The sequence below is a fragment of the Schistocerca americana genome, chromosome 3, assembly GCF_021461395.2.
Source record: "Schistocerca americana isolate TAMUIC-IGC-003095 chromosome 3, iqSchAmer2.1, whole genome shotgun sequence".
Classification (NCBI taxonomy): Eukaryota; Metazoa; Arthropoda; class Insecta; order Orthoptera; family Acrididae; genus Schistocerca; species Schistocerca americana.
Window position 1 is genome coordinate 541,931,478 of NC_060121.1, and position 25,721 is coordinate 541,957,198.

Consider the following 25,721-nt stretch of genomic DNA (forward strand, 5'->3'; position numbering starts at 1 on the left):
GTAAAAAATGAACAAGCAACGAGCATTCACTATCTGTCTTCACTTTCGATCATTCACTTTCATTATTAAATACCTAAACTTAACCATCTGCAAGACATACATAGTCGGACGGCGGAGCTTCGATGCCATGAGAGCACTCACCGAGCAAGATTTCGACGGTACACTCGCTCATGTAGTCGTGGACATCGAAAGTCTTGGTGCCTTCCTTGCGCAGTTTGTTGACAACATCGCGGCTGTTAGCGTTGAACAAATCGATGAATGACTTCAACACATTCAAGTGGAAAGTGGGTGCTATCAGCTTGCGGTGTGACCTCCACTTCTGACCTGAAAAATTGAATTATGATGTAATTAACAAGCGACGTGGTTGACGAAATTGTGCCATTTTATTATAAAGAAATGCACTGAACCCTACTTTGTCTTCAAATCAACTTGAATATCATGATAATCAAAACTTTTTTGTCACGAGAAGTTTTGAAACACTTTTAGTCTCGTAACGTCCCCTATTACTGTGAGATATATTGATCTGCCGTTACTTGGTAAAAACGGACAGGAAATACACATGATGTACCTGAGCTGATTAAAAGGCCTTCTCCCAGCCAAGGCTTGAAGAAACGGTACTCTGTAGACTTGTCAATATACACGTTGCTGCTCAGGATCAGCTGCAACACGCGAATAAAACAGATTTGTTAATTACATTTTTCATTCAAAACTACTGAATAAATTCTAACATCAGAAGATTGGAAAACTAAAATTGGAGACTACTTCAATGAAATGAGTGTCATTATTTGAGTTTGAAACCCATTTTCTTAATGAAAGAAGACAAACAAGTAAAGTAAATTTCCCATAATTAATTATGAGGCGCCTTATAGTTGCAACTGTCGGAGTCCGGCAATACAAGTAGAAACTTTTTTCAGCGTTTCAGAACATGTAAAACTAAAAAGGCTACATAAAATCTTCCTATTACGCTTGTTAATTCTGTTGCAAAGCTGTTACGTGAAGTATACTGTATTGGTCCAAGATACTGGTAGCTTATAGTCAACAAGAATTACGTTTACTGATCATCGTTGTTTCAATTAAGTGCCAATAATCCAGGTTTGCGACCAATACGATCTTGGATAAATCTAAACATAACAACTTCGTTAATCATTTATCATTATTGTTGTCAGTTTAAAAGAAATCGTTCCTGAATCTTTTGCTTTCCCGAGATGCTTTGTAGTGAACATTACTGTAACGCATTTAACTGCGACAACGACGCAAGAAAAATGTGATGAACATTTCAGATGATTCAGCATTGTGAAATGCTAGAAAATGTGAATGAATGTGTGAGAAAGTTTCTCACACACGTAGCTGCAGTACAGACGTTGCTTACTGTTCACAGGCCTTGGTATCCCTCTACAGTATTTACCGCCCACACTTCCCTCCATTACCATATTGGCAATTCCTTTCTGCCTATCGATCTACCGATCACTTCTTTGAGCCAAGTTATGCCATAAATATCTTATTTCCCTAATTCGATTCTGTACCTCCTTAGTTATTCGATCTACCCTCCGGCCATCCAGGGATAGGTTTTCCGTGATTTCTCTAAATCGCTTAAGGCAAATGCCGTGACGGTTCCTTTGAAAGGGTACCCGTTTATCTTCCCAATCCTTCTCTAATCTGAGCTTGTGCTCCGTCTCTAATGACGTCGCTGTCGACTGGACGTCAAACTCTAAGCTTCCTTTCTTCCTTTTCAATCTATCCATCAAATCTCCAGCTCTCATACACTGAGGTGACAAAAGACATGGGATAAAGATGTACACATATTTAAATGACGGTAGTATCGCTTACACTAGGTATAAAAGGGCAGCGCATTGACGGAGCTGTCATTTCTACTCAGGTGATTCACGTGGAAAGATTTCCGATGTGCTCATGGCCGTACGCGAAACGATAGTTGGAGCTAGACGCGTGAGACGTTCCATTTAGGAAATCGTTAGGGAATTCAATAGTCAGAGATCCACAGGGTCAAGGGTATGCTGAGAATACCAGATATCGCGCATTTCCTCTCACAAAGGACATAACAGTGGCTGATAGCCTTCACCTAACGGGCGAGAGAAGTGGTACTTGCGCAGAGTTGTCAGTGCTAACAGACAAGCATCAATGCTTGAAATAACCGCAGAAAGCAGTGCCCGACGTACGACGAATGTATCTGTTAGGGCAGTGAGGCGAAATACGGCGTTAACGGGCTGTGGCAGCTGATGACCGACGCCAGTGCCTTTGCTAGTAGCAGGACATCGCCTGCAGCGCCTCTCCTGGGCTCGTGACCATATCGGTTGGACCCTAGACGACTGGAAGACCATGGCCTGGTCAAACTATTCCCGATTTCGCTGGTAAGAGCTGATGGCAGGGCTCGAGTGTGGCACAGACCTCACGAAGCCATGGACTCAAGTTGTCAACAGGGCACTGTGCAAGCTGGTGGTGGCTCCGTAATGGTGTCGGCTGTGTTTACAGGGAATAGACTGGGCGCTCTGGTCCACCGATCGTTGACTGGAAATGGCTATGTTCGGCCTCTTGGAGACCATTTGCAGTCATACTTTGACGTCACGTTCCCCAACAACGATGTCATTCACCGGGCTACAGTTGTGCCCGATTGATTTGAAGAACATTCTAGACAATTCGAGCAGATTGTTTCGTCACCCACACTGACCGATATGAATCTCATCGGAAATTTATGGGACATAATCAAGAGGTGAGTTTGTGCACAAAATCCTGCACCGACATCACTTTCGCAATTATGGGTGGCTGTAGAGGCAGCGTGGCTCAGTATTCCTGCAAGGGCTTCCAATGAATTGTTGACTCCACACCAAGTAGAGTTACTGCACTACGCCAGTCAAAGGAGCTCCGACACAATTTTAGGAGGTATCCCTTGGCTTTTGTCACCTCAGTGTATGTGGCATAACGATTCAAAAGCTTGCAATCTCGTCTCGTCTGAAGTGTTCATCACTCATATCTCATTTCAGTACACAGCTACATTCCAGACAAATACCTTCCGAAAATACTTCCCACCGCTTAAATTACGTTCGATATTAACTGATTCCTCTTTTTTTCAGAAACACTGTCCTAGCTGTTGCTAGTCTACATTTAACATTCCGTCTGCTTCAACTGTCACCAGTTATTTTGTTGCCCAAAAAGTGTTACTAATCTTCCACTTTTCTAATCTAATTCCCCTGGCATTGTCTGATTTAATTCGACCTCATTCCAACAGTTACAGTTTTGCTGAGGTGGATTTTATAACCTCTTCTCAGGATAATGTGTGTAGGGTGTTTACTTTCAGTGTTTTGTTACTGCAGTTTTTTGATGATGTATGTACAATGAAGAATAAACGAATTACAGGAATTACGATGTGGACTATCAGTGAAGCAGATTCTCACAATACGCAGAAGCGACTGCTTCACCTACTGCTTCAACAGGTCACCAGGAGAAGACTTTACTGAATCTTGAAAACCCTGATCATGGAGCTTTCATTCTGAAACACGTATCGAAAATAAAAGCCTAACAAATCAAAACAGAGTAGACCGACTTTCATTGATAGATATCTAGTCTTCACTGTATCTGTGCGCCACCTAAAATTATTATGGGTTCTTAATAGAGAGAAAGAAAATTACTATCCATCCCTTTCTACTGATCATCCGGGGCCTTTGGAGTCTCCGACAGATTACAATGCGATCAGCAAAAGTTTTTGTTTCTCCTCTTTGAAATTTAGTCTCTTTTCCAATTTCTCCTTGGTTTCTATAGCTACTTGTTCAATTTACGGAATGAATAACATAGAGGATAGGCTACAGCTCTATCTCACTCCCTTCTCAACTATTCCTTCCCTTTCATGTCCTTCGATTCTTACAACCGAAGGTTTGTTTCTGTTAAACTGTAGATAAATTTTCACTACTTGTATTTTATCGCTCCTACCTTATGGGTTTCAAAGAGTGTACTCCAGTCAAAGGAAACACAAGATTTGACGACCATTCTGTGAACATGAAAGATTTTGTTATTGTGCATTAATGTCTGTTGCTGCGACAGCCAGAAGGAATAAATTGAAAAGGCCGTATAAATAGGCAGGTAGTTGCTCGGCAACAAACCTTGGGTTGAAAGCGCGAAGGAAGAGAAGGAAAGTGCGTAAGCACCTCCATAATGCATGAGGCGGTGCCTGAGGCCTAGTGGCTGGTGGCGAGCTGCCAGCCGCGGAGACTCACCTCCACATCGCGTGGGTCCGTCAGGAAGACGAGCAGCTTGGGCCCGATCCACGTCTTCACCACGCTGCCGAACTCGAAGCTCATCGTGTACACTCGCTCGAAGATCTCTGCAACAGCAACACACAAGCGGTCGCGTTAGCCAGCCACGCCGTCATCAGGAAGCCGCCACGTTATCTATTTTCCTGACAAATATCACAAGAAGCGAATTGTCTAATGGCAGTATGGTACAAGTGGCAAGAGGACTTTACATGAGCTAAGAAAAAGTGTTCTTCTTCTATGAATTTACTCAACAGATATGTTTAGAGTACGATTGGTCAAAGTAAAAGGCAGAGAAACTAACGGTATGTTGCGACCAACAGGTGTCCGTCTAATTCGAGACGGTCAATATTGAACGATGCATTTTATAGCGGTTTCTTGTTGGGATGTACTTTTAACTTTACTTGTTGGTTTATCTTACTAAAATTAAGGTGGTTTTCAAATAACGTTCTTGTAATGAAGACAGAAAAATATTACCTGGTCCAGCCATCCTCAAATTAAATTTTGCTGTTTTCTTCCTATAGTTTCTCGCAAATGGCGAGATGATTTCTTACCATCAGTCACTAACATCACTTTTCCAAATTACAACTCGTTATGATGCGTTTTAGTGGCTCTAAACTAGCATCTTATTCAAGTACATATGTTTTCGCAAGTATTGATTACATTTGTTGCGCTGAGGCCTACTTTATGTTTCTTTCTGTTTCCCAGGGGCACTACTGTGATTTAAATAATTTTACAGACCTTTACAAAACATATGTACTGTTCCGAAACATATTGTACTGAATTAATCTTTCACCCTGTAGTCCAGTGTGCGCTGTTATGAAACTTTCTGGCGAATTAAAACTGTCTGCCCGACCTGGATTCGAGCCTGGAAGCTTGTCTTTGGTGACTAATGCTCTTTACCGACTTTGTTCTCCAGCCATGAAACATGACCCGGCTTCGCAGCCTCAATTCTACCAGGTATGGTTCCGCTTTCTGGCGAAGGTGCGGCACCCACCTGCTAGGAAGTTTCAGAATTTTAAGTACTGCATGTTGCTGCTTTCATGGCATCCTGAAATTCGAGACTGCTTCCTCTTGAAGTTATGTACTACTGACCCACAGTCATCAGTTACGACAAGAATGACCAAAGACGTTGCACCAGCCACACATTACTGACCTGCACTCTGCTGTCTCCTGAGCCGCTTTATCGTCGATATTCGCATTACATGGGATTGCATCATTCAAGAGACTCAGTCTTGTTGTGTCTCGTTGCGGTGGAAATGTATGGACTCCTACCCTTTACGGTTGTGTCAGCATTTGTCAGTTTATCTTGCAAATTAATGTAATAACGATAAATACATCATGCACGGAGCGTAGAGTTTAATGTGCAAAATTATTATTGTTGAATGAATTGTCACTTACAGCGGAATATGCGCCGATTTGGCGGATGGTAAACTGTCAGGATGGATCATGCATCGTACCTGCGTAGCTCTATCGGTAGATCATTCGGAAGCGGTAGGTGAAGCTTCTGGATTCTAGTCCGGGTCTAATTCACAGTTTTATTCAACCAGGAAACTTAATTATACTTTTTATTATTCAGTGTATGTAGTTATTGTTCATACAATGTAGTGACGTATCCCTTGAACACTTGGCAATGCTATAGTGACACTATAGAACGAAAAATAAAAAAGCAGTAGAAAAGTTACTGCATTCAGGAAAAAAATCACTGTCCACGACAACAAAAAAGTAACGCCAGAGAGTTACATATACTAATAATATCTGAATTGTCTTTGCCTGAAAATGGCGCTGACTAACTCATCATGAACCCGTGTAGAAACGTGTGGGATAATGGAAACATGTAATTAATCTTTTCTTTGGCTAGAAGCTTGATACACGGAAGTCTATTCTCATGACTGCAGGTTAAATTGCAGGTTAAATTGTGCCTTCTTCCTACTGCATGTTAATCGTCCGTTATTTACTACACAGCCGTGTTGTCTTTCATAAACGTTTAGAGGCCGCATCGAGAGTGTTTTCTTAGGTTCTCGATGACATCAGGCATGTGTTGTAACAAGTGGTATGTAGACTTTTTCAGACTTTCCGTGCTGTGTCCGTTAGGTTCCGTTGGATGTGGGAGCGAGAGTATCACCAGAGCGCTCTAGTTACCAAAGCGACATCTTAAGAAACGGTCCATTACGGTTGTTGGCATACCTAATTGTTTTCTGAAGAACTGGCAACGAGGCCCGCTGTGCTTGCGTTAATGATAGTACGGATTTCATTACGTTTCCGTCAGTCGTCGAGTGTGAAACCGTGGCCGCTGCACGCCACACCGTGATCGCATCAGACGGGCCAGACCGAGAAAAAAGAATAAAGTGCTGGAGACCCATGATTTAGCGTCTTCCCCTGTAACCGGCTTTGACTTGATGTACTCTCACAACACAAGGCTCTCCCAGCGGAATAGGGATCCCCTATTTTTGTTATTAGTGGTACGTAATACTTGCACGTCAATACGTATTTCAAAGTAGTGATAAAACTGCTGCAGGTAAATGACTTTTTGTTTCATTGTTATGGGCAGAATTTTCATCCAATAGCTTTGCTATGACTTCTGCAAAGTATTCATGATACTTCTGCTACAAACCGATGCCAAAAATTAGAAATAAAAACAAAAACAATGAAGAAAGACCCACAGTTTTATTTTCTAATGCAGCTACTACCGCTACCGATCACCAAGACGGTGAAATATTATCAGCTAGAGCAGTAATCGCCAAACCGTCAATCGCGTGCTATTAGTAGCTCTCGGGGATATTTTCGGTGGATGGCGGAAACTTTCAGGTTGGCTAACCTGGATTGCTCCATTGAAGTCAGACCGCACTGATTGTTTCTCCCGCGCAGTTGCCATAGGCAGCCAAGAATATTACACTGCCAGCCTTTTAGTTGACTGTAACGCGTGAGGTTATGCACTTCACATTTTTCGTGTGTACATCATCCGTTTCCTAACGTAATAGTGTGATTTACGCATTGATACTAAGCTGAATTTGTTCTGAAGATGGCGTGTTCAAGCATAAAGCAAAAAACTTATCACTTGCATTCGGTATGGGAAACCGATTATGAACTTCACCTTTATAAAGGAAAATGTATGTGTTTACTGTGCTGTGCAAGTGTACCTGGATGGGAAAAAGGAAATGTAAAAGGTCACTTCAAAACAGTTCAGTCATGGATTGGAAAGGATATCCCACTGGATTGTGCTCCAAAGAAGGAAGTAAGGGAGCTAAAATTCAAACTTAATGCTCACAATCATCATTTTAAAGCCATTTGACAAGAATGAAGCAGCAATTGAGGCATCATTCTTCGTTGCAAGAACTATCGCACAGAATAAAAAACTGCACGAAGACGGTGAAATTATCAAAAATGCATTTTTAGTAGCTGCCGACTCATTATTTGATAATTTCAGAAATAAGATTTAATTAAAATCAATATAATATTTATTAGTACTTTAAATGTATAAGCCATAAAAATGTAAGATTTAAACACAATATGATAAGAAAACGTATATTAGTGACTACATAGCTGTGCGAAAAGTGATTGTAACTTGAGAGATATATCACTTATTGTGTGCAAAATGCAGTGAGATAGTTAGTTTTCACATTGTAACGCACCTCCACGCATCCTCTTCCCGCCTCCTCCCGCCCCTAGTACAACCATTATGCAGTATAAAAATTATGGCGCCACGCTTGAGCCTTCCAGGTGTGTGGCGCAAATAAATTTTGTTACAACTGTCATGGGATGTCTGACATTCCCCAAATAAAAAGTCAACTTATCAAAATTAAGTAATCTACAAACGATCGCAATCAGAAGGGAGATTATTTTTCGGTATTGTTAACCTTCTTGACGACTTTATTTAACGATACTCTGACATAATGGTTTTGTTTGTATCTCTCAGTTTTTCAAAATACCCAGAATACACCCGTGCATCAGAATCCACACCGTTATTTGAAATTATGACGTCGAAATCTTTCTCTTATGCCAGCTCAACAACGACGGGGGTCTAGAGAACAGCATGAGGCTCTTGAAATTTTCAGAGAAATAAAGAACAGCAGCTCGTTAATTAACGCTACAATCTCTGCCACGTCCTTTTGTCGCGGCAGTGAGACACAAGTAACTTACTGTACAGAGACTGTGAATACGTTCTTCAATGGTGTTGTGGCAATCGTAGGGGGATGGTTGTGCCGTGACTAAGGTAATCACGGTGGCACAGCAAGAAAAGTTGCTGCGTTATGACCCGTTTTTTGAGATCAAAACTAGAATGACGTGCCACCCTCGCCACAGCCAAGGACACCCAGACAGCAGAATTTAAGAGTGGTTCGTCTTGAATATTGCCTTAACCCTGAGAGCGGTTTAGTGGGCGAAATATTACCACGATAAACTGGTCTCTTGTTAATGGGAAACACGTCTGTCCAGCTGGTCTCGTGTAGTTCGATGCCCGGGAGTTCACTGGGCGTCTTGATTTTAGTCACCTGAAACTACGTATAAAACAGCAAGAACGGCGTAGGATCTGCTGTACACTGTGATTTAATGCATTGGGAGATATGTTTCTGTGTACAACAAGGCCTTCAAAAGAATGTGACACATAGTGCCGTATGTAATGAGTTCGAAATTTGTTTTGTTGGTCTTGGGCATCTGTTAAATTAACGTGTGAAACAACAGCTAATATTATATAATTCATTAAGAAGAAGTTGATACTTAAGTGAATCATACTATCACTGACTTATCAAACAATTTAGGAACTCAGACGAGAAGTGCGTTTTACCCGTTATATCTGGAGCAGATGTGTTAGGAGCTGATCTCTTAATAAGGCACTTGGACATTTAGAGGTATAAAGGGTACCCAATTGGAGTAAGTCAGTATTCCGGCCAGATTGAAAAATAAAAACAGATAACAAATACAGAATTAACTGTGGATTGTAAAGACAGGCAAGACTTGTGAGTGGGGTGTGCTGCATTGTTGGGCTGGTTCCTTCAAAAGCACACGGCCAATTTCCTTTCTCATGCTTCTTCCATGAGAATTTGTGCTCCGTCTCTAATGATCTAGTCGTCGACTGTACTTTAAATCCTAATCTTCCTTCCTCTGGTATATTCCATAACAGTGTTAACGAGTGGGCGGTGGGTGGTAATTAACTCAGCATAACTCACAAACGTAATTAGAACTAAAATCGCTGTTGAAACTTAATTGTATTTTGACATTCAGTTAATTTGTTTGGAACTGCAAGTACACGACAAACTTGATAGCTCCATTAGCCCTGATGGCAGGCACACAGTGGAAGCCTTTTTCCAAGGGGATCTACATCGTATGCTTAGGAAGGAAGGTTGGAGTTTTAGCGTCCCGTCGACAGCGCGTTTTTCGAGACGGTGCTCAAGCTCGGATTGCGAAAGGATATCGGCCATGTTCTTTCCAGAGCAACCATGCCGGCATTTGCCTAAATAAATTTAGGTTAATCACGGAAGACCTCAATCTGGATGCTCGACGGGGATTTGAACCGTCGTCTTCCCAGCAGAAAGCCCACTATGCTAACCATTGCGCCACCTCACTCGTTTCCTGTATCAACCTTTATCCTCGTTTGTGGTGGTTATTGCCCGAAGGCAAGGTTATTTGGGAAGCTGCGCATCCAATATCCACTAATAAAAGTGTATGACGTATTTGTATTCCAGCATCCATTAGAAGCTAAGCAGACGTTTGATCCAATGCTGTTGTGCTCTAGATAACGTATGACAAGTAAAAACTTCAATACATTGTTAGTTTTGACACGTTGGGGAGAAAACATCATCCCTATTTTCTGCGCGTTATAATGCCAGCTCGTAATCTTTTATTTATCTAATTACTTATTTTTGGACTGTTCGGCACAACAGCCTAACAGGAGTGTTTCATCTCCGACGATAACGTAGGCTTCTAGTCGTGGAAATCTCAGCCACGTAGACACTTTAAATTTGTCGAGTACAGCGAACAGTGCGTGGAAACGACAGTGGTCGTTTGATGTCCATCTTGAGGGACGTGAGAGGGGCACAGAGTGCTCTTGTAGCCAGTGAAATCGGGGCAGGTCGCTTGGCCAACGGCTCGCAATGCTGGCTCTCGCTAGCGTTTGTGGCGACCACACACATACGAACAGCTCCTCAGCGGCCGCATATTGCACAACGACGTTTTCCGGAAGCGCTAGCTAGCGTCCAGGTACAATGCGTGCAAAAACAGCCAGCAAGGCGCAGCCTGTTCCTCCATCCTCAAGCCGAACGTTCCAGATCCTAGCATCGCGGTGACATGGCGAACCTTGCACACTCATAATTGCACTACAGAGTTCTCAGAGAGTAACGGATCGAAAAACAACTTCCAAAAACGCAGAGACTGGTTCTTCTGACGTACACAGGAACCAGTCGCACCATTCATATCAGTAAGGTGGCTGGAAATTTCAGGTCAACCCTGTATGTTTCCTTGGAACTTGCACGTCTTTTGGAAGTCTCAAATATGTACGACTGTTACCCTAGTTTTATAAATCTTGCTCTCAATAGATAATCCCAAATAATTTCGTCTTGAATAGTGTTCTGGAACTTCAGAAATTGTGTTTTGATGTTTCGCTTTCGCTTTTCTGAGAGATTAGTGGTGAAGCGCGTGCCTGGAACCAGAAATCTTTCGGAATTGAATTTCAGTCAGACCATGCAACATTTCAGTGTGCCTTTAACCTATCCTTGTGAGGAAACGCCAGGTACGACACGTGATTCGGATTCCACGTTGAACTATAGGTCACCTTTTTCCAGTAGAGCTACTGGGGTATGTTCGGGACACGTAAGTTGCAGAAGTGTGTCCAATGCAAAAAATTGCACCAGGTCATTGAGCAACACGAAATTACAGCACTTGAATTTCATTCTTATATTTGTTGATTGTCACTTTTTAACAGGTATTTTAAGGCAAAATTTTTATAAGTTCTTAACCACTGTTGACTTTAATTATACACTTAGGTGACTAAAGCCATGGGACACTTCCTAATATCGTGTCGGACCTCCTTATGTCCGGCGTAGTGTGGAGCAACTCGACGTGGTATGGATTCAACAAGGCTCTGCAAGTCCCTTGCAGAAATACTGAGCCATGCTGCCCCTATAGCCGTCCATAACTGCAGAAGTGTTGCCAGTGCAGGATTTTGTGCACGAGCTGACCTCTTGATTATGTCCCACAAATGTTCGTTGGGATTCACGTCGGATCATCTGGGGCCAAATCATTCGCTCTAACTGCGCAGAATGTTCTTCAAACGGATCGTGAACACTTGTGAGTCTGTGATATGGTGCATTGTCATCCATAAAAATTCCATCGTTGTTTGGGAACATGAAGTCCATGAATGGCTGAAAATGGTTCCCAAGTAGTCGCACATAACCATTTCCAGTCAGTGATCGGTTCTGTTGGACGACACGATCCATTCGATACCATATAAACACAGCCCACACCATCATGGAGCCACCACCAGCTTGCACAGTGCCCTGTTGACAACTTGAATCCATGGCTTCGTGAGGTCTGTGCCACACTCGAGCCTTACCACCAGCTCTTACCAACTGAAATCGGGAATCATCCGATCAGACCATGGTTTTCCAGTCGTCTAGGATACAATCGATATGGTCACGAGCCCAGGAGAAGCACTGCAGGTGATGTCGTGCTGTTACTGGAGGCACTCGGGTCGGTCGTCTGCTGCCGTAGCCCATTAACCCCAAATTTCGCCTCACTGTCGTAACGGATGCGTTCGTCGTGCGAGAAACTTTGCCTGAGACCCAAACTGATCCACATACGTCGAATATCTGTTTCCGTTTTATCATCTTTGGATGTAGCTGGGCCTCTTTTTTCGCGGTTTGGGTACGTGCATGGGATTTGGTTGACTGCTCCACAACTGGTTCTTAAGAGCAGTCACAGAAGCGGCAACAAATAATGACGTCTTTCTTTAAAGTGCAGTGATGCTATTTTGCGTAGCAAACTGGAGCTTTGATCTCTTCCTAAAACTGAATAGGAATAATAATTTCCTGTGGCTCAATGGCCTGATGTAAGCCTTTTCAATTGGACGCCACTTCGCCGACTTGCTTGTCCCTAACATACCACAGTCATACAAGCGCGGAAAGGGGACTTACAGTTTAATGTGGGGTCCCAACCCCCAACCACGTGCCGTTTCTGGGCTGCCCTCACATCGTAGAAAGAGGAAGACTAGTTTAAAACGCAAACCGGAAAATCCATGTTCCAAACGCGATTCGATCCCGCGACCTCTCGGTTTCGAGGCAAGCGCTTTACCGCTATTTTTACCCCCCCCCCCTTCCCCCTTCCTTTTTTAGTAATTGTTCTCGACATTTGGTCCGGACGGACGCCACGTGACAGACCTTCAAGTTCACCGTTCAATACTTCACTTCTTCTATTTTTTTCTTTTTGGTTCGTGTAATAGCTCTCGTAAGTAATGCATGGGAGATAAAAACTGGTATACTTTTTTGTTCATTTCAATGTAGTTGTTATTGAAACTGAACAGTAGAACTTTCTGTGTGTCCTCACAGTAAGTGGACTAATTGCAGCTTCTTTTTTTCATTTTCTGTGCCACGTTCATACATGTCAGTAATCGGTTCACGGTGTGCATAAGAGCATCTTGAGACCAACGTTAATGAGAAGTTAAAAGTCCATATTCTCCAACACGTACTCCGGTTTCGGAAAAAAAGGGGTTGCGTTTAGAACTTCAACTACTGTACGAATTTTTGATCTTGCAAATATTCCGATAAGAGTAATTGATTTTATTCTAGCGACAAGCGTGGTGGTAACCGTAAGGCATCCTCTCAGATACATCCTTTCTGCCAAGTGCTGGTTCTGTTTCTGTCTCTCTGACAAGACGTTCTAATTTATCACAGATTTAACCAATACCATATTTCGATGAGGTTCAAAGCGCTTTCTCCCAGATTATCTGTATATGCACTGAGATGGTTAGTTTTGTTTAACAAAAATGTCTTCCATAATTTCTCTCCGAAATTACTATAGCGGTAATTATACAAAGCAACGTTCACCTACCAAATGTGTGTCTACTGTTTCCCCACAGCATTGTTAACCAGGCCCTCGAAGAGGGTCGTGAATATAAACAGTGGGGAGCTATGGATCAGTAATGCGATAAATCAGATGTTCTATAACCCGATGGAAATAATAGAGTACTCATAGTACTCGCACTAAAATTTTGTGGTTTCAGGAAATATGTATTTTAAGCATATATCACTCGATTCTTATTTTGTAAGTCGATAAAATTATGGCTACTGACGTAAATCAATACGTTAAACTTAGTCACTTGATAAATTCAGTATCATATCAGTGATAATTGATTTTGGAAGATTCGTACTTGTGGCATAAGCAGGAGACTGAGAAAGTTATCTTTAGGATGAGTTTGCGCAAGAATAACTCTGTAGATGATGAGAATGATACTCAAGGGCGACAATTAACGTGAGAGCGTTTTCGATGTCGAAGGAACTTTCCGTTTCTGCAGGCTTGCTAGATGACTCAGTGAACGTTCTGAGGCTGCCGTAAAACAGCAGCTCCGTCACGGCCGCTCGCCGTGACATCTCAGGTCGGCAGAAGGACGGATCTGGACGAGTCTACTCTGACATAAAGTTCCTACTACTGTGGCAGTCACTGCGAATACGGAACTAAACAAAAGTTACGATCGTTGAGACGTCACAGAAATAAAGTACAAAAAATGGAGAAATACATCTTAAATCGAAATAACTTGCTGCTTACATGTGTATATAAGCTGCAGTCAGTGCTGTTTCGCCTATTTAATAGATCTGGCTGAAGTCAACGGGGCTTTTTTCGATGGTCCGTAACACGTTCGTTACTGTAAACTATTGCTGCACATCTTTATCCCTCAGTACGATAACTGTTAATTTGCTACAACGTATCTGGATGTAACATCTACACGATCTGGAGGTCTGACTGATTTTGTTAATGAATGTAGATCTACATGTACATCTACATTTATACTCCGCAAGCCACCCAACGGTGTGTGGCGGAGGGCACTTTATGTGCCACTGTCATTACCTCCCTTTCCTGTTCCGTATGGTTCGCGGGAAGAACGACTGCCGGAAAGCCTCCGTGCGCGCTCTAATCTCTCTAATTTTACATTCGTGATCTTCTCGGGAGGTATAAGTAGGGGGAAGCAATATATTCGATACCTCATCCAGAAACGCACTCTCTCGAAACCTGGACAGGAAGCTACACCGCGATGCTGAGCGCCTCTCTTGCAGAGTCTGCCACTTGAGTTTGCTAAACATCTCCGTAACGCTATCACGCTTACCAAATAACCCTGTGGCGAAACGCGCCGCTCTTCTTTGGATCTTCTCTATCTCCTCTGTCAACCCGACCTGGTACGGATCTCACACTGATGAGCAATACTCAAGTATAGGTCGAACGAGTGTTTTGTAAGCCACCTCCTTTGTTGATGGACTACATTTTCTAAGGACTCTCCCAATGAATCTCAACCTGGTACCCGCCTTCCCAACAATTAATTTCATATGATCATTCCACTTCAAATCGTTCCGCACGCATACTCCCAGACATTTTACAAAAGTAGCTGCTACCAGTGTTTGTTCCGCTATCATATAATCGTACAATAAAGGATCCTTCTTTCTATGTATTCGCAATACATTATATTTGTCTATGTTAAGGGTCAGTTGCCACTCCCTACACCAAGTGCCTATCCGCTGCAGATCTTCCTGCATATCGCTGCAATTTTCTAATGCTGCAACTTCTCTGTATACTACAGCATCATCTGCGAAAAGCCGCATGGAACTTCCGACACTATACCAATTGGTATATCAACAATTCCATGCTTTGCTTAAGCAAGCTTTCTATTTTCTGTAAATCTTTTTATGTTATACTTTCTTCATCATACGAAATCTCCACATTTCTTGACGTCTAGTTGACCGTTCTTGTGTCTCTCGGCTCGGAGATGTTTGCGGTTCTTCTAAACGGCATTTGTGTACAGTACGTAAAAATAAATAAAAAGTATTTATGATCCCTTAGGTAATACTCTAAAAGATACGCTCCCGTTACACTAAATTCTTTTGTCCTGGCTTGTCGTGAAGATATGATCCGTATTTGCAATACAGTTTCACACGAGGCAAAAATCAGTTACATAAACGAATTGAACTGCATTCGGATCATGACACCCTGGGAAACGCAAGGTGAGCTTCCGCTGCGGCCTATTGTGTTTGTTCTCTCGGCTCAAGTTCCCACGATAGTCCTCGAATAATTAGCCCAGCGAACTGTTCAGCAACGTCATTGTGATACTACAATAGACTTGACAATAACTGATGTACAATAGGAATACGCATAGATGGTTGAAAACACTCATGCTACGTCAAGTCTAGCGTGTAACATACGAAGGCGCGCCGCAGCGTGGGCGAGCGGCGTTGCTGCACGCGGGGCGAGAGCTCACGGCGGCTGGGTGCGTCGTCTCTGCCAGCGGCGTACCAGCGCCGCCCTTACGCAACTCTTACGGCGGCTGCCAGCAGGATAATCGATTCCCACTGCTCTCCTTCCTCCCTTCCGGTGCCTTCCCCGGCACCGCCGTGGATAAACACCACGATGTGCTGTATCTCTAGTTAATGTCCGTTTGGCTGCGCTATTCCCTGTCAGGGATCAAAGCGGCTGCGTGTGTGGAACACAACTTTTTCCTCCACTAGATCACCGTATCGAACTAGCACGCTACGTGATCTGCTTTTCATTTTCACAGAACGTCACACCGCGCGGGGTAGCCGCACGGTCTTGGGCGCCTTGCCACGGTTCGCGTGGCTCCGCCCGTCGGAGGTTCGGGTCCTCCCTCGGGCATGGGTGTGTGTGTTGTCCTTAGCGTAAGTTAGTTCATGTTAGATTAAGTAGTGTGTAAGGTTAGGGACCTATGACCTCGGCAGTTTGGTCCCATAGAACTTATCAACTTACCACAGAACGTCTTGCTCTCGCAAGTGGATCGTACGTATTGCCTCCTTCGATTTTCATCTACGTCTACGTGACTGCTCTTCAACTCACAACTGAGCGCCAAGCAGAGGGTTCATCGAAGACCCTTCAGACTGTTTCTCTACCGTTCCACTCTCGAACAAATGGCTCAAATGGCTCTGAGCACTGTGGGATTTCATCTGAGGTCATCAGTCCCCTAGAACTCAGAACTACTTAAACCTAACTAACCTAAGGACATCACACACATCCATGCCCGAGGCAGGATTCGAACCTGCGACCTTAGCGGTGGCGCGGTTCCAGACTAATGCGCCTAGAACCGCTGGTCCACAACGGCCGGCACTTTGGAACAACGCGTGGGAAAAAAGAATACGTAAATCTTTCCGTACGCGTTCTGATTTATTTTATTATGATGGTCGTTTCTTCCTACCTTGGTTAACGTTAATAAAGCATTTTCGCATTCAGAGGAGAAAGTTGGTGAGTGAAGTTTCGTGAAGAGATCTCGCCGCAGCGGAAATCGCCTTTGTTTTAGTGATTGCCGTCCATCATATCCCTCCTCTGTTTTACAATAATACAAAACGCGCTGCCCTTCTTCGAACTTTTTCGATGCCCTCCGTCAATCCTAACTGGATCCCATATCGCACAGCAGTACTCTAGCCGAACACGGGATAGAGTAGGTGCCCTGTTAGTGGATTTGTTGCATCTTCTAAGTGTTCTGCCAGTAAAATACAGTCTTTGGTTTGCCTTCCCCAAAACATTATCTTTGTGATCTTTGCAATTTAAGTTTTTCGTAATTGTAATTCCTAGATATTTAGTTGAATTGACATCCGCTAGATTTGTGTGATTTATCGTGTGATCGAAATTTGACGGACTCCTCTTAATACTCATTTGAAAGACCACATACATTTTATTATTAAGAGTCAGCTACCATTCTACGCATCATACAATCACTTTGCGTTTGGTTTTCATCTTTTGATGATTTTGCTGGGCAGGAAATGTCAGCATTGACTGCAAACAATCTAAGAAAACCGCACAGATTGTCGCCTAACTCGTTTATATAGAAAATAAAACACTTTTTTTTTAATTTGGAAGTCTGAACTGTGTTATTGAATACTTATTTTTTCATTGAAGAAAAGTGCATTTCACATGTCTGTATCAAATTTTAGTTACCTTTCATACCATCATAATTAAAAATAAAATTATGTTATTTTTATTACAAAATCGTCATTCAGTCTTTTCTAAACAGCATTCATTTTTTTAATGAATATCCAGTTTAAATAAACGTAAAAAAATGCTACTAGCAAGATTGGAACTAGAGGTGTACGATTACTACGCTACTACGCCATGCATACACCTGACAGAGACTAGTAATATGCCGGAAACCCAAAAAATGTTTTGTACTCAACAGACCTTGGAATTTCAATCTACGAAGATTATTTTTTCTTCGTAAATTGCACTTCACTGCATTATGACGTTGACGTCCGTACACTGGTCTTCAGTTGACGTAAGTATGAAAAAATGGAAGTGGGTCAGTCCGTAAGCTGTCTTTGCTTGACTACCTTAGAAAAATGGTTCAAATGGCTCTGAGCACTATGGGACTTAACATCTGTGGTCATCAGTCCCCTAGAACTTAGAACTACTTAAATCTAACTAACCTAAGGACATCACACACATCAATGCCCGAGGCAGGATTCGAACCTGCGACCGTAGACTACCTTAGAATTTTTCGGTGCTTTCTCGTAGGCTATTGCAGCTCGCTGTCCGTGCCTTTTGCGTGCGGACGCTGAGTGTAAGCGACTGTGCAGTGTGCCTTCGCAACGTAACAGAGCGACCTATAAATGTGTGTCAAAAATTTCCGTGGGAGGGCGTTCTACAGCATGTATGCGACGTAGCGCGACTGATGCGGGTATAAACGCACCGACATGTAGACTAGGGTTGGTTGGTTTGTGAGATTAAAAGGGACCAGACTGTAGACTAGGGGCTAGTGTGGAATTTGGGTCTCTTCGACGTGCGTACAGAAATTGCGAAAACGTGAATTATGGCGAAGTTGTTGCCAAATGTGTCTAAACAAGCCTAACGTGTTGTTATTCTTTTCTTAACTGCCGAAGGACAAACACCAGTAGACATCCATCAGACAATGAAAAATGTGAGTAATTAAGACGAAACGTCAGGGAAAACTATGACAAAATGTGCTGATGCTTCATAATAACGCACGTCCCCATATCCCAGATGTGGTAAAGTAGATATTACGCCAACTCAAATGGGAGACAGACGAGCACATGCTCTACACTCTTGATCTGTCCTCTTGCAAAGAATGGCTCTGAGCACTATGGGACTTAACTGCTGAGGTCACCAGTCCCCTAGAACTTAGAACTACTTAAATCTAACTAACCTAAGGACATAACACACATCCATGCCCGAAGCAGGATTCGAACCTGCGGCCGTAGCGGTCGCGCGGTTCCAGACTGTAGCGCCTAGAACCGCTCGGCCACCCCGGCAGGCCGTAATCTTCCCTTAGTTTTTTAAAGACGTCAAAAGCTCACGTTTCCCACGTAAATCTGCAACTCTTAAATGGTATACCTTTACTCAATTCAAAATACTTTCGTGCCAAGCAACTGTCAGAGAACTGACAAATACGAGGACCCTTTCTTGGAAACGGTTGCCTTATGTCATAAGTTATACAATCTGCGTAAGTCACAAAAACATACCAGACACGTTAACTGCAAAATATAACAGTGTAAAACCTCGCCATTTGTGCTGTAAAGACCCCAGAAGGGTGAAAGCGAGGTTGCTGGTTTATAGTCGTATCAGCGGTAGGCCTTGCGTGACAACTACTTTTTTCCCTTTCACCTTCGAGCGCTCCACTGGAACGACCTCCTTCGTTCTCATCACATAATGAAATAAAGCTCCTTGCCGACCTTCGCTCAGTCCAAAATTGTTTACCAAAATTTCCTGGATTTATAATAGTGATAAAGTTATAGTGGAAAATTACAAAGGTACGCACTGATTGTTTACTCTCTTCCAGCTCTGAATGACACTTTGAGGAATTCGTTTCTCAAACGGCAGTTAGTAGCAACATGGGTTGATACTGACTTCGATAGACTCTAAACACTTTTACAGAAGTACGCTCTCACGAGAATTCACTACGTATTTGTGAAGCTGTGTTTCGTATTTCTCAGTAAACTGGAGCAAAACAGTGCCCCGTTGCTTCAGGTCAGACAAGACTTATTGAAGATCAGAACACTGGCCCAGATCGGTATAATGTCAACTGGTTTTCACATAATGTGCCATACTGGTTTCTTGGCATAGTTTTTATGGAGGAAAATTGATGTTTCAGTTAATATTAATGGTTTGTCACATTAATATAGGAGTCCCATATTGAGCTCACGTTATGGTTGGTAATTTGCCATTAACAGCCACTGACGACTTCAAGGAAGTGATGCATACAAAGTGCAACTGTTAGTGAAGAGTTGTTACGCTAAGAGAAACTGCCAAGAAAGCGTTTAATTTTAGAACCAGTTCCATAAAACATTAAAGTGAGCTATAGAACAGTCGATGATAAGACGGAACCATTGCATATGGAGAATGTCATAGGCTGTTTCCGGTGGGCCGGTGATGTCACTGTCAGCCGCTGTCAGGAAGATAGCGGAACCGGCCATTAGTAACGGACTGTCTCCAGAGGAAATCTAAATGAGCATCTCTGGGCGCCAATACGCAATCCAGAGGGTTCGATTGTGCGTCTCGACAATGCAACTACGACAGATGTAGTTGCTGTTATATATTGAAGGAAAACTAGTAATGATCGGTTTTGCATAGTTGAAAAGTCTCAGGAAACCCACAAAGAGTAAATTCCAGACAAGCGTATGGTGCAACTGCCATCATCTAAGTGGACTGGTCAGCTTTTGTTTACTGTTTTAATTTCTGTTATTTTTTTAACCAGAGATTTACTGTTTCATTCGTTTACGGAATATGTGCTTGTAATGGATCTTCACCAGTGTTGTCAGTAGTCTTAATTTTATGTTGTTTGGCCTCACAAACTCTGCGTTTTAGGTTTGTTTGTTTGTTAATATAGTCTTATGACAAGGTCTTCGTGAGAAGACATAAGACTGTATTACAAAGACTATATTAACTTAATTTCGCATGTAGATAACAGTGATGTATCATTGCTCATTAGGAACGAGAAGTTTTCGTTTTATGCCGATGGGTAATTAAAGCAATAGCGGGATAAATAACATAAAACTTTAAAAGTGAACTTCTATAAATTTGAGATGTAAGACCATTTCAAAAGCTGATTGTGCGAAAACAATTTTGTCTCTCCTATACCAGCTCATTAGTAATGTGTGGAAATAAGAAATTCTTGGTCCCGCTGTATATGCATCTTAATTAGTGTGCGTTCATTAATGCCAAGTGTTTAAGGGCAGTCAGCTCGTACATAAAGATTATGGAAGTTTGTATCCTTGATAATTTCCTACGTTAGTATTTTGATGTTGTGGATGTATCAGCCACACATACTTTCCGATCTCCTTCTAACTTCCCGAATAATTCTTCTTTAAAAGCATCATATATTCAAACGATCTCTCGTGGGCGGTGGCGCCTTGTAGGCCGAACAGTCCCGAGGTGAAGCACCGCACTACTTCTTGCGTTTTTTTCTATTCGAGCATTTCGTACACTCAAAGAATTTCATTCAGTAGGTATTTTTTACGTTGGACGAAATGTCCATGAGCTGTCTCTTTCTACACGCACATTTCCTCTCCGCCTGTCACCGGATGATGTCAATTGGTAGACACCTAGGGGAAGTATTGCTTATGCTCTTTCTCTGCCTCCCAGAAATTCTGTGTACTGCTCTGAAAGCGACTTAATATATTTTACACTGTAGGTTATGCCTGATTTTACGTTGAGATGAGTAACATAATAATGGTACCGTTGGATGTATAATATAATCATTGAATTGTCTTTAAAGACAGGTTCTTCCCGAACACAGCCCTCCCTCTTCGACGTCTTGCTCGTAAAAATATCAACTGGACTTCCCCAGGCATTTTTGTAGAGGACTCGTTCAGGTCATATTGACTCATGATCATTTGTGCAACTCGTCTTTACTCTTCTTCCCTCAGTTTGACATGATACAGACCCCAGACAGGTGAGCATTTTTGTAACTACTTCTCTAGCAGAGAACTTACACCTCCTCCCTCCCCCACCCCCAGAATCTTCACAATCACCTCAGGCCTAGCCAAGTCCACTAAGAGATTTACGTGGCCGTTCCAATTTACGTCACAATGAATGATCATTGGGAATTATTTACCTGATGTTTCCAGTTCATGGCGGTATGGTACAGCAATCACAGATATATAATTTGGAGAGACAAGCAGTCTTTATTGTTTTGTATTCTGCCAATAACGAGTTTCGCCTTAATTAAGGCATCTTCAGATTGGCTAGTATAAGAGATATTAAACACAGATGCTGCCGTCCATGCAGTTGTTTCAGCAGGGAAACACCTTTGCCAATAATTTAAGGACATCGCGTGGCGTCCTGATATAAAATAGTATTGAGTTAACCGGAAGTCACTTTTAAAATACATAAAAAAACCTCAACGGGTAGTTACTCTTATCTAGCATATGGTGCAGCCCAAAGAAAACAAAAAACCGTATCAGGGCTACAGAAATGCATCACTTGTACATGAACAGTGGCATGTTTCCTTTGGATTGCGCCGTTTACTCTGCAATGGCACTGCCCCAAGTCTCTTAAAACTCGACAAGAGCTATCCGCTGAGATTTTTTAAATGTATTTTAAACGTAACTTCCCGTGTTCTTACCACGATTTTCTGTCAGGGCACCACGCAATGTTCTGAAAATATTGATAACTGTGTTTTCATGCTAAGACATCTACATGGACGGCAACATATGAGTTAACACCCGTTTGCAAGCCAATTTTACGATGCCTCAATCAAATCGAAACGCGTTATTGGCAAAAATAAAAAAAAGCCTGGCAATAATAATAAAGCCTGTTTTGCAGCCAAGACTGTTTATCTCTTCAAAATGTTTATCTGCTTTCACTGACTTTAGAGGTTTATCACTCGTGATATATCAAAGCAAATGATTTTACCTTCGAGCGTCGATCTGCATTCATCTACGATTGAAGTGCGGCGCCAGTAGTTGCACAAACCGATAAAATTATGGCGCATTCCCTCGAAATTCTAGGGGGATATCGTATCTCAGCTCACCTAGTAACGAGAAAAGCCTCAGTGGCCACTCGGACTGATACGCACCCTCATTCTTTCCGATGAACGAAAGCGCGTTGCCGAGGACTGGAAGTCCCGGAGGTCCCGGTATCTTGTCGGCGAGCTCGTACATGCGCCGGCGCTGCAGCCGGTAGTAGATGAAGTAGAGGACGACGGCGGGTAGCAGCAGCCAGTAGAAGACGGTGGAGGCGGACAGGGCCGACTCTGCGACCGCCTCCGGACCGGGGGCGGCGGCGGCGCTCAGTGTGTCTGCGGCCGACATGCTGCTTCTGGCTGCTGGCGACTGCTGCGACCGCCGGCGCGCTCCGGCATATATAGACGACGGCCGGCGGGGCGCTGGCGGGGAGGGTGAAGGCCTCCACCGGACTCCGGCCGCGCGTCCGCCGACGTTCCCAGCACCATTGTCTTCGTCCGTACTCTGCAAATCACGCCCGAATCCGAGTCACAGGGTAATTGTTGCTACATCTCTCCTTCTGTTTCATTCGTGGACAGAGCTTGGGAACAAAGATTGCCTATGTCTGTCTGTACGTGCTGAAGCGCCAAAGCGCCAAAGCGCCAAAGAAACTTCTATAGGCATTCGTATTCAAATACAGAGATATATAAACAGGCAGAATACGGCGCTAAGGTCGGCAACGCCTGTATGACAGCACGTGCCTGGCGCAGTTGTTAGCTTGGTTACTGCTGCTACAGTGGCAGATTATCAAGATTTAAGTGAGTTTGAACGTGGTGTTATAGTCGGCGCAAGAGCGATGGGACACAGCATCTCTGAGGCAGTAATCAAGAGGGGATTTTCCCATACGACCATTTCACGAGTGTGCGGTGAATATCAGGAATCTGGCAAAACATTTCATCCCCGACATCCCAGCGGTCGGAAAAGGTCCTACAAGAACTGAACCAACAACGACTGAAAATCGTTCAACGTGACAGAATTGCAACCCTTCCGCAAATTTCTGCAGATTTCATCAACAAGTGTCAGCGTGCGAACCATTCAACGAAACATCATCGATATGGGCTTTCAGAGCCGAAGCCGCGCGGGATTAGTGTGGCGCGGCAGTCGTGGACTGTGTGGCTGGTCCCGGCGCAGGTTCGAGTCCTCCCTCGGGCATGGGTGTGTGTGTTTGTCCTTAGGATAGTTTAGGTTAAGTAGTGTGCAAGCTTAGGGACTGATGACGTTAGCAGTTGATTCCCATAAGATTTCACACACATTTCAACAGTTTTTCAGAGCCGAACGCCCAGTCGTGTACCCTTGATGACTGCACGACAGAAAGCTTTACGCCTCGCCTGGGCCAGTCAACTCCGACATTGGACTGTTGATGACTGGAAACATCTGTCCTGGTCGGACGAGTCTCGTTTCAAATTCTATCGAGCGGATGGACGTGTACGGGTATGGAGACAACCTCATGAATCCATGGACCCTGCGTGTTGGCAGGGGACTGTTCAAGTTGGTGGAGGCTCTGAAATGGTGTGGTGTGTGTCTAGTTGGAGTCATATGAGATACGTCTACATACGATTCTGACATGTGTACGTAAGCATTCTGTCTGATCACCTGTATCCATTCGTATCCATTGTGTATTCCGTTGGGCTTGGGCAATTGCAACAGGACAGTGCGACATCCCACACGTCGAGAATTGCTACAGAGTGGCTCCAGGAACACTCTTCTGAGTTTAAACACTTCCGCTGGCCACCAAACTCTCTAGACATGAACACTGTTGAGCATACCTGGGACGCTTTGTGACGTGCTGTTCACAAGAGATCTCCACACCCTCGTACTCTTACGGATTTACGGACAGCTCTGCAAGATTCATGGTGTCAGTTCCCTCCAGCACGTTAGTCGAATCCATGCTACTTCGTATTGCGACACTTCTGCGTGCTCGCGGGGGCCTACACAATATTAAACAGGTGTACCAGTTTCTTTGGCTCTTCAGCGTAATATGATCTTATCGTTTACCGTTCCTAATGTAGCGATATACGAGGGGCTATGCAAAATTACCGAGAAATCCTTGAAAAAATCAGGAAACACACTTTACATTTTAATTTCCAACGTCAAAAAGTAGGGATGGGCAAAAATGTCGATGTACGAAAATATCGACATTTCTTGGTTATAGTATTGCCACATATCGTCGATATGCAAAATAGTGAAGTATCTACTAATAGATATCGAGTATTGAGCGTCGAAAGTAATATTTTTACTGTTTGTCTTTACTTGATCCATAAGCACTATAGTTCTCACCGGCCGATTTCTCGCCCATTCCAACTACTACTATTCTTTGTGATCTAACAGTAAATGTTTTACAATGGGCTTAATTTAATTTCACATTAAGTGCTACAAATGAGCATCAAATTTGAACATGAATGTATCCGTACTGCATCTTTATGAAAGTTTGTTTGTTCAGTGAGCCATTTCTGCTATAGCATGTGATAGGTGCGAGGTGCAAATCCAACATGTCTTGCGACACCACGGTACAAAAATGGCGGAAATTACTACTCCCACCTCCCAACTATGGGACAGAATATGCGCTCTACTTACCCCCTGAATCCCTGTATCAAGAAAATATAGACGCACTGTAAAAGTAACGTTGACTCAGCACAAAAGTTACGCACGTTACTGCATTGGCTCTGAGCACTATGGGACTTAACATCTATGGTCATCAGTCCCCTAGAACTTAGAACTACTTAAACCTAACTAACCTAAGGACATCACACAACACCCAGTCATCACGAGGCAGAGATTACTGCACTGGCATTTAATGGATAATGAACTCTTGGTGTCTGAAATGTCTATGGAAAGTACAATATTTCGTGCGCAGAGCACATATCAGAAGTGTTTCACCTCCGTGATTTTTCTCGCGTAGGACTAGGTCAAAATGTCGGTACTGCAAAAAATTTCCAATTTTGTCTTGACAGTATCGATGTCTTTTTATAAATATCGAAGCGGTATATATCGATATTCTTAAAAATTTGCTCATCATGCTACAAAGTGTCCCCTCGCGCTTCTATGCAACGCTTCTAGCGATTTTCCCAGTGCAGGAAGCACTGCTGGAAGTGTGCTGACTGAATAGTGTTCAAAATTATTTACGATTCCGCTTGGTTTCCTTCTATAGAGTACAATGCCACCCATTTTCAGAAAGAGGAAGAAATCGAAAGAGATCTAGATCAGGAGAGTGGACTGGGTGGGTGGACAGTGATCATGCTGTTCTTTGCCAGGAATTTCTTCACAGTGAGTGAGGAGTATGCAGGTAAATTTTTATGGAGCAGGAACC

General features: G+C 43.2%; 1 protein-coding gene across 1 annotated transcript in view; it reads right to left on the reverse strand.

Annotated features, from left to right (window-relative positions):
* The window catches only part of LOC124605288 (cytochrome P450 4g15), a 45,485-nt gene extending 22,749 nt beyond the window's left edge, over positions 1-22,736 (reverse strand). Inside the window, exons 1-4 of the mRNA XM_047136868.1 lie at positions 22,489-22,736; positions 4,224-4,330; positions 569-659; positions 142-324 (exon numbers count right to left, since the gene is read on the reverse strand). Coding sequence (XP_046992824.1) covers positions 142-324; positions 569-659; positions 4,224-4,330; positions 22,489-22,723 — 616 coding nt within the window. The 5' untranslated portion in view covers positions 22,724-22,736. The remainder of the gene's footprint in view (positions 1-141; positions 325-568; positions 660-4,223; positions 4,331-22,488) is intronic.
* Between the last annotated feature and the right edge of the window lie 2,985 nt (positions 22,737-25,721).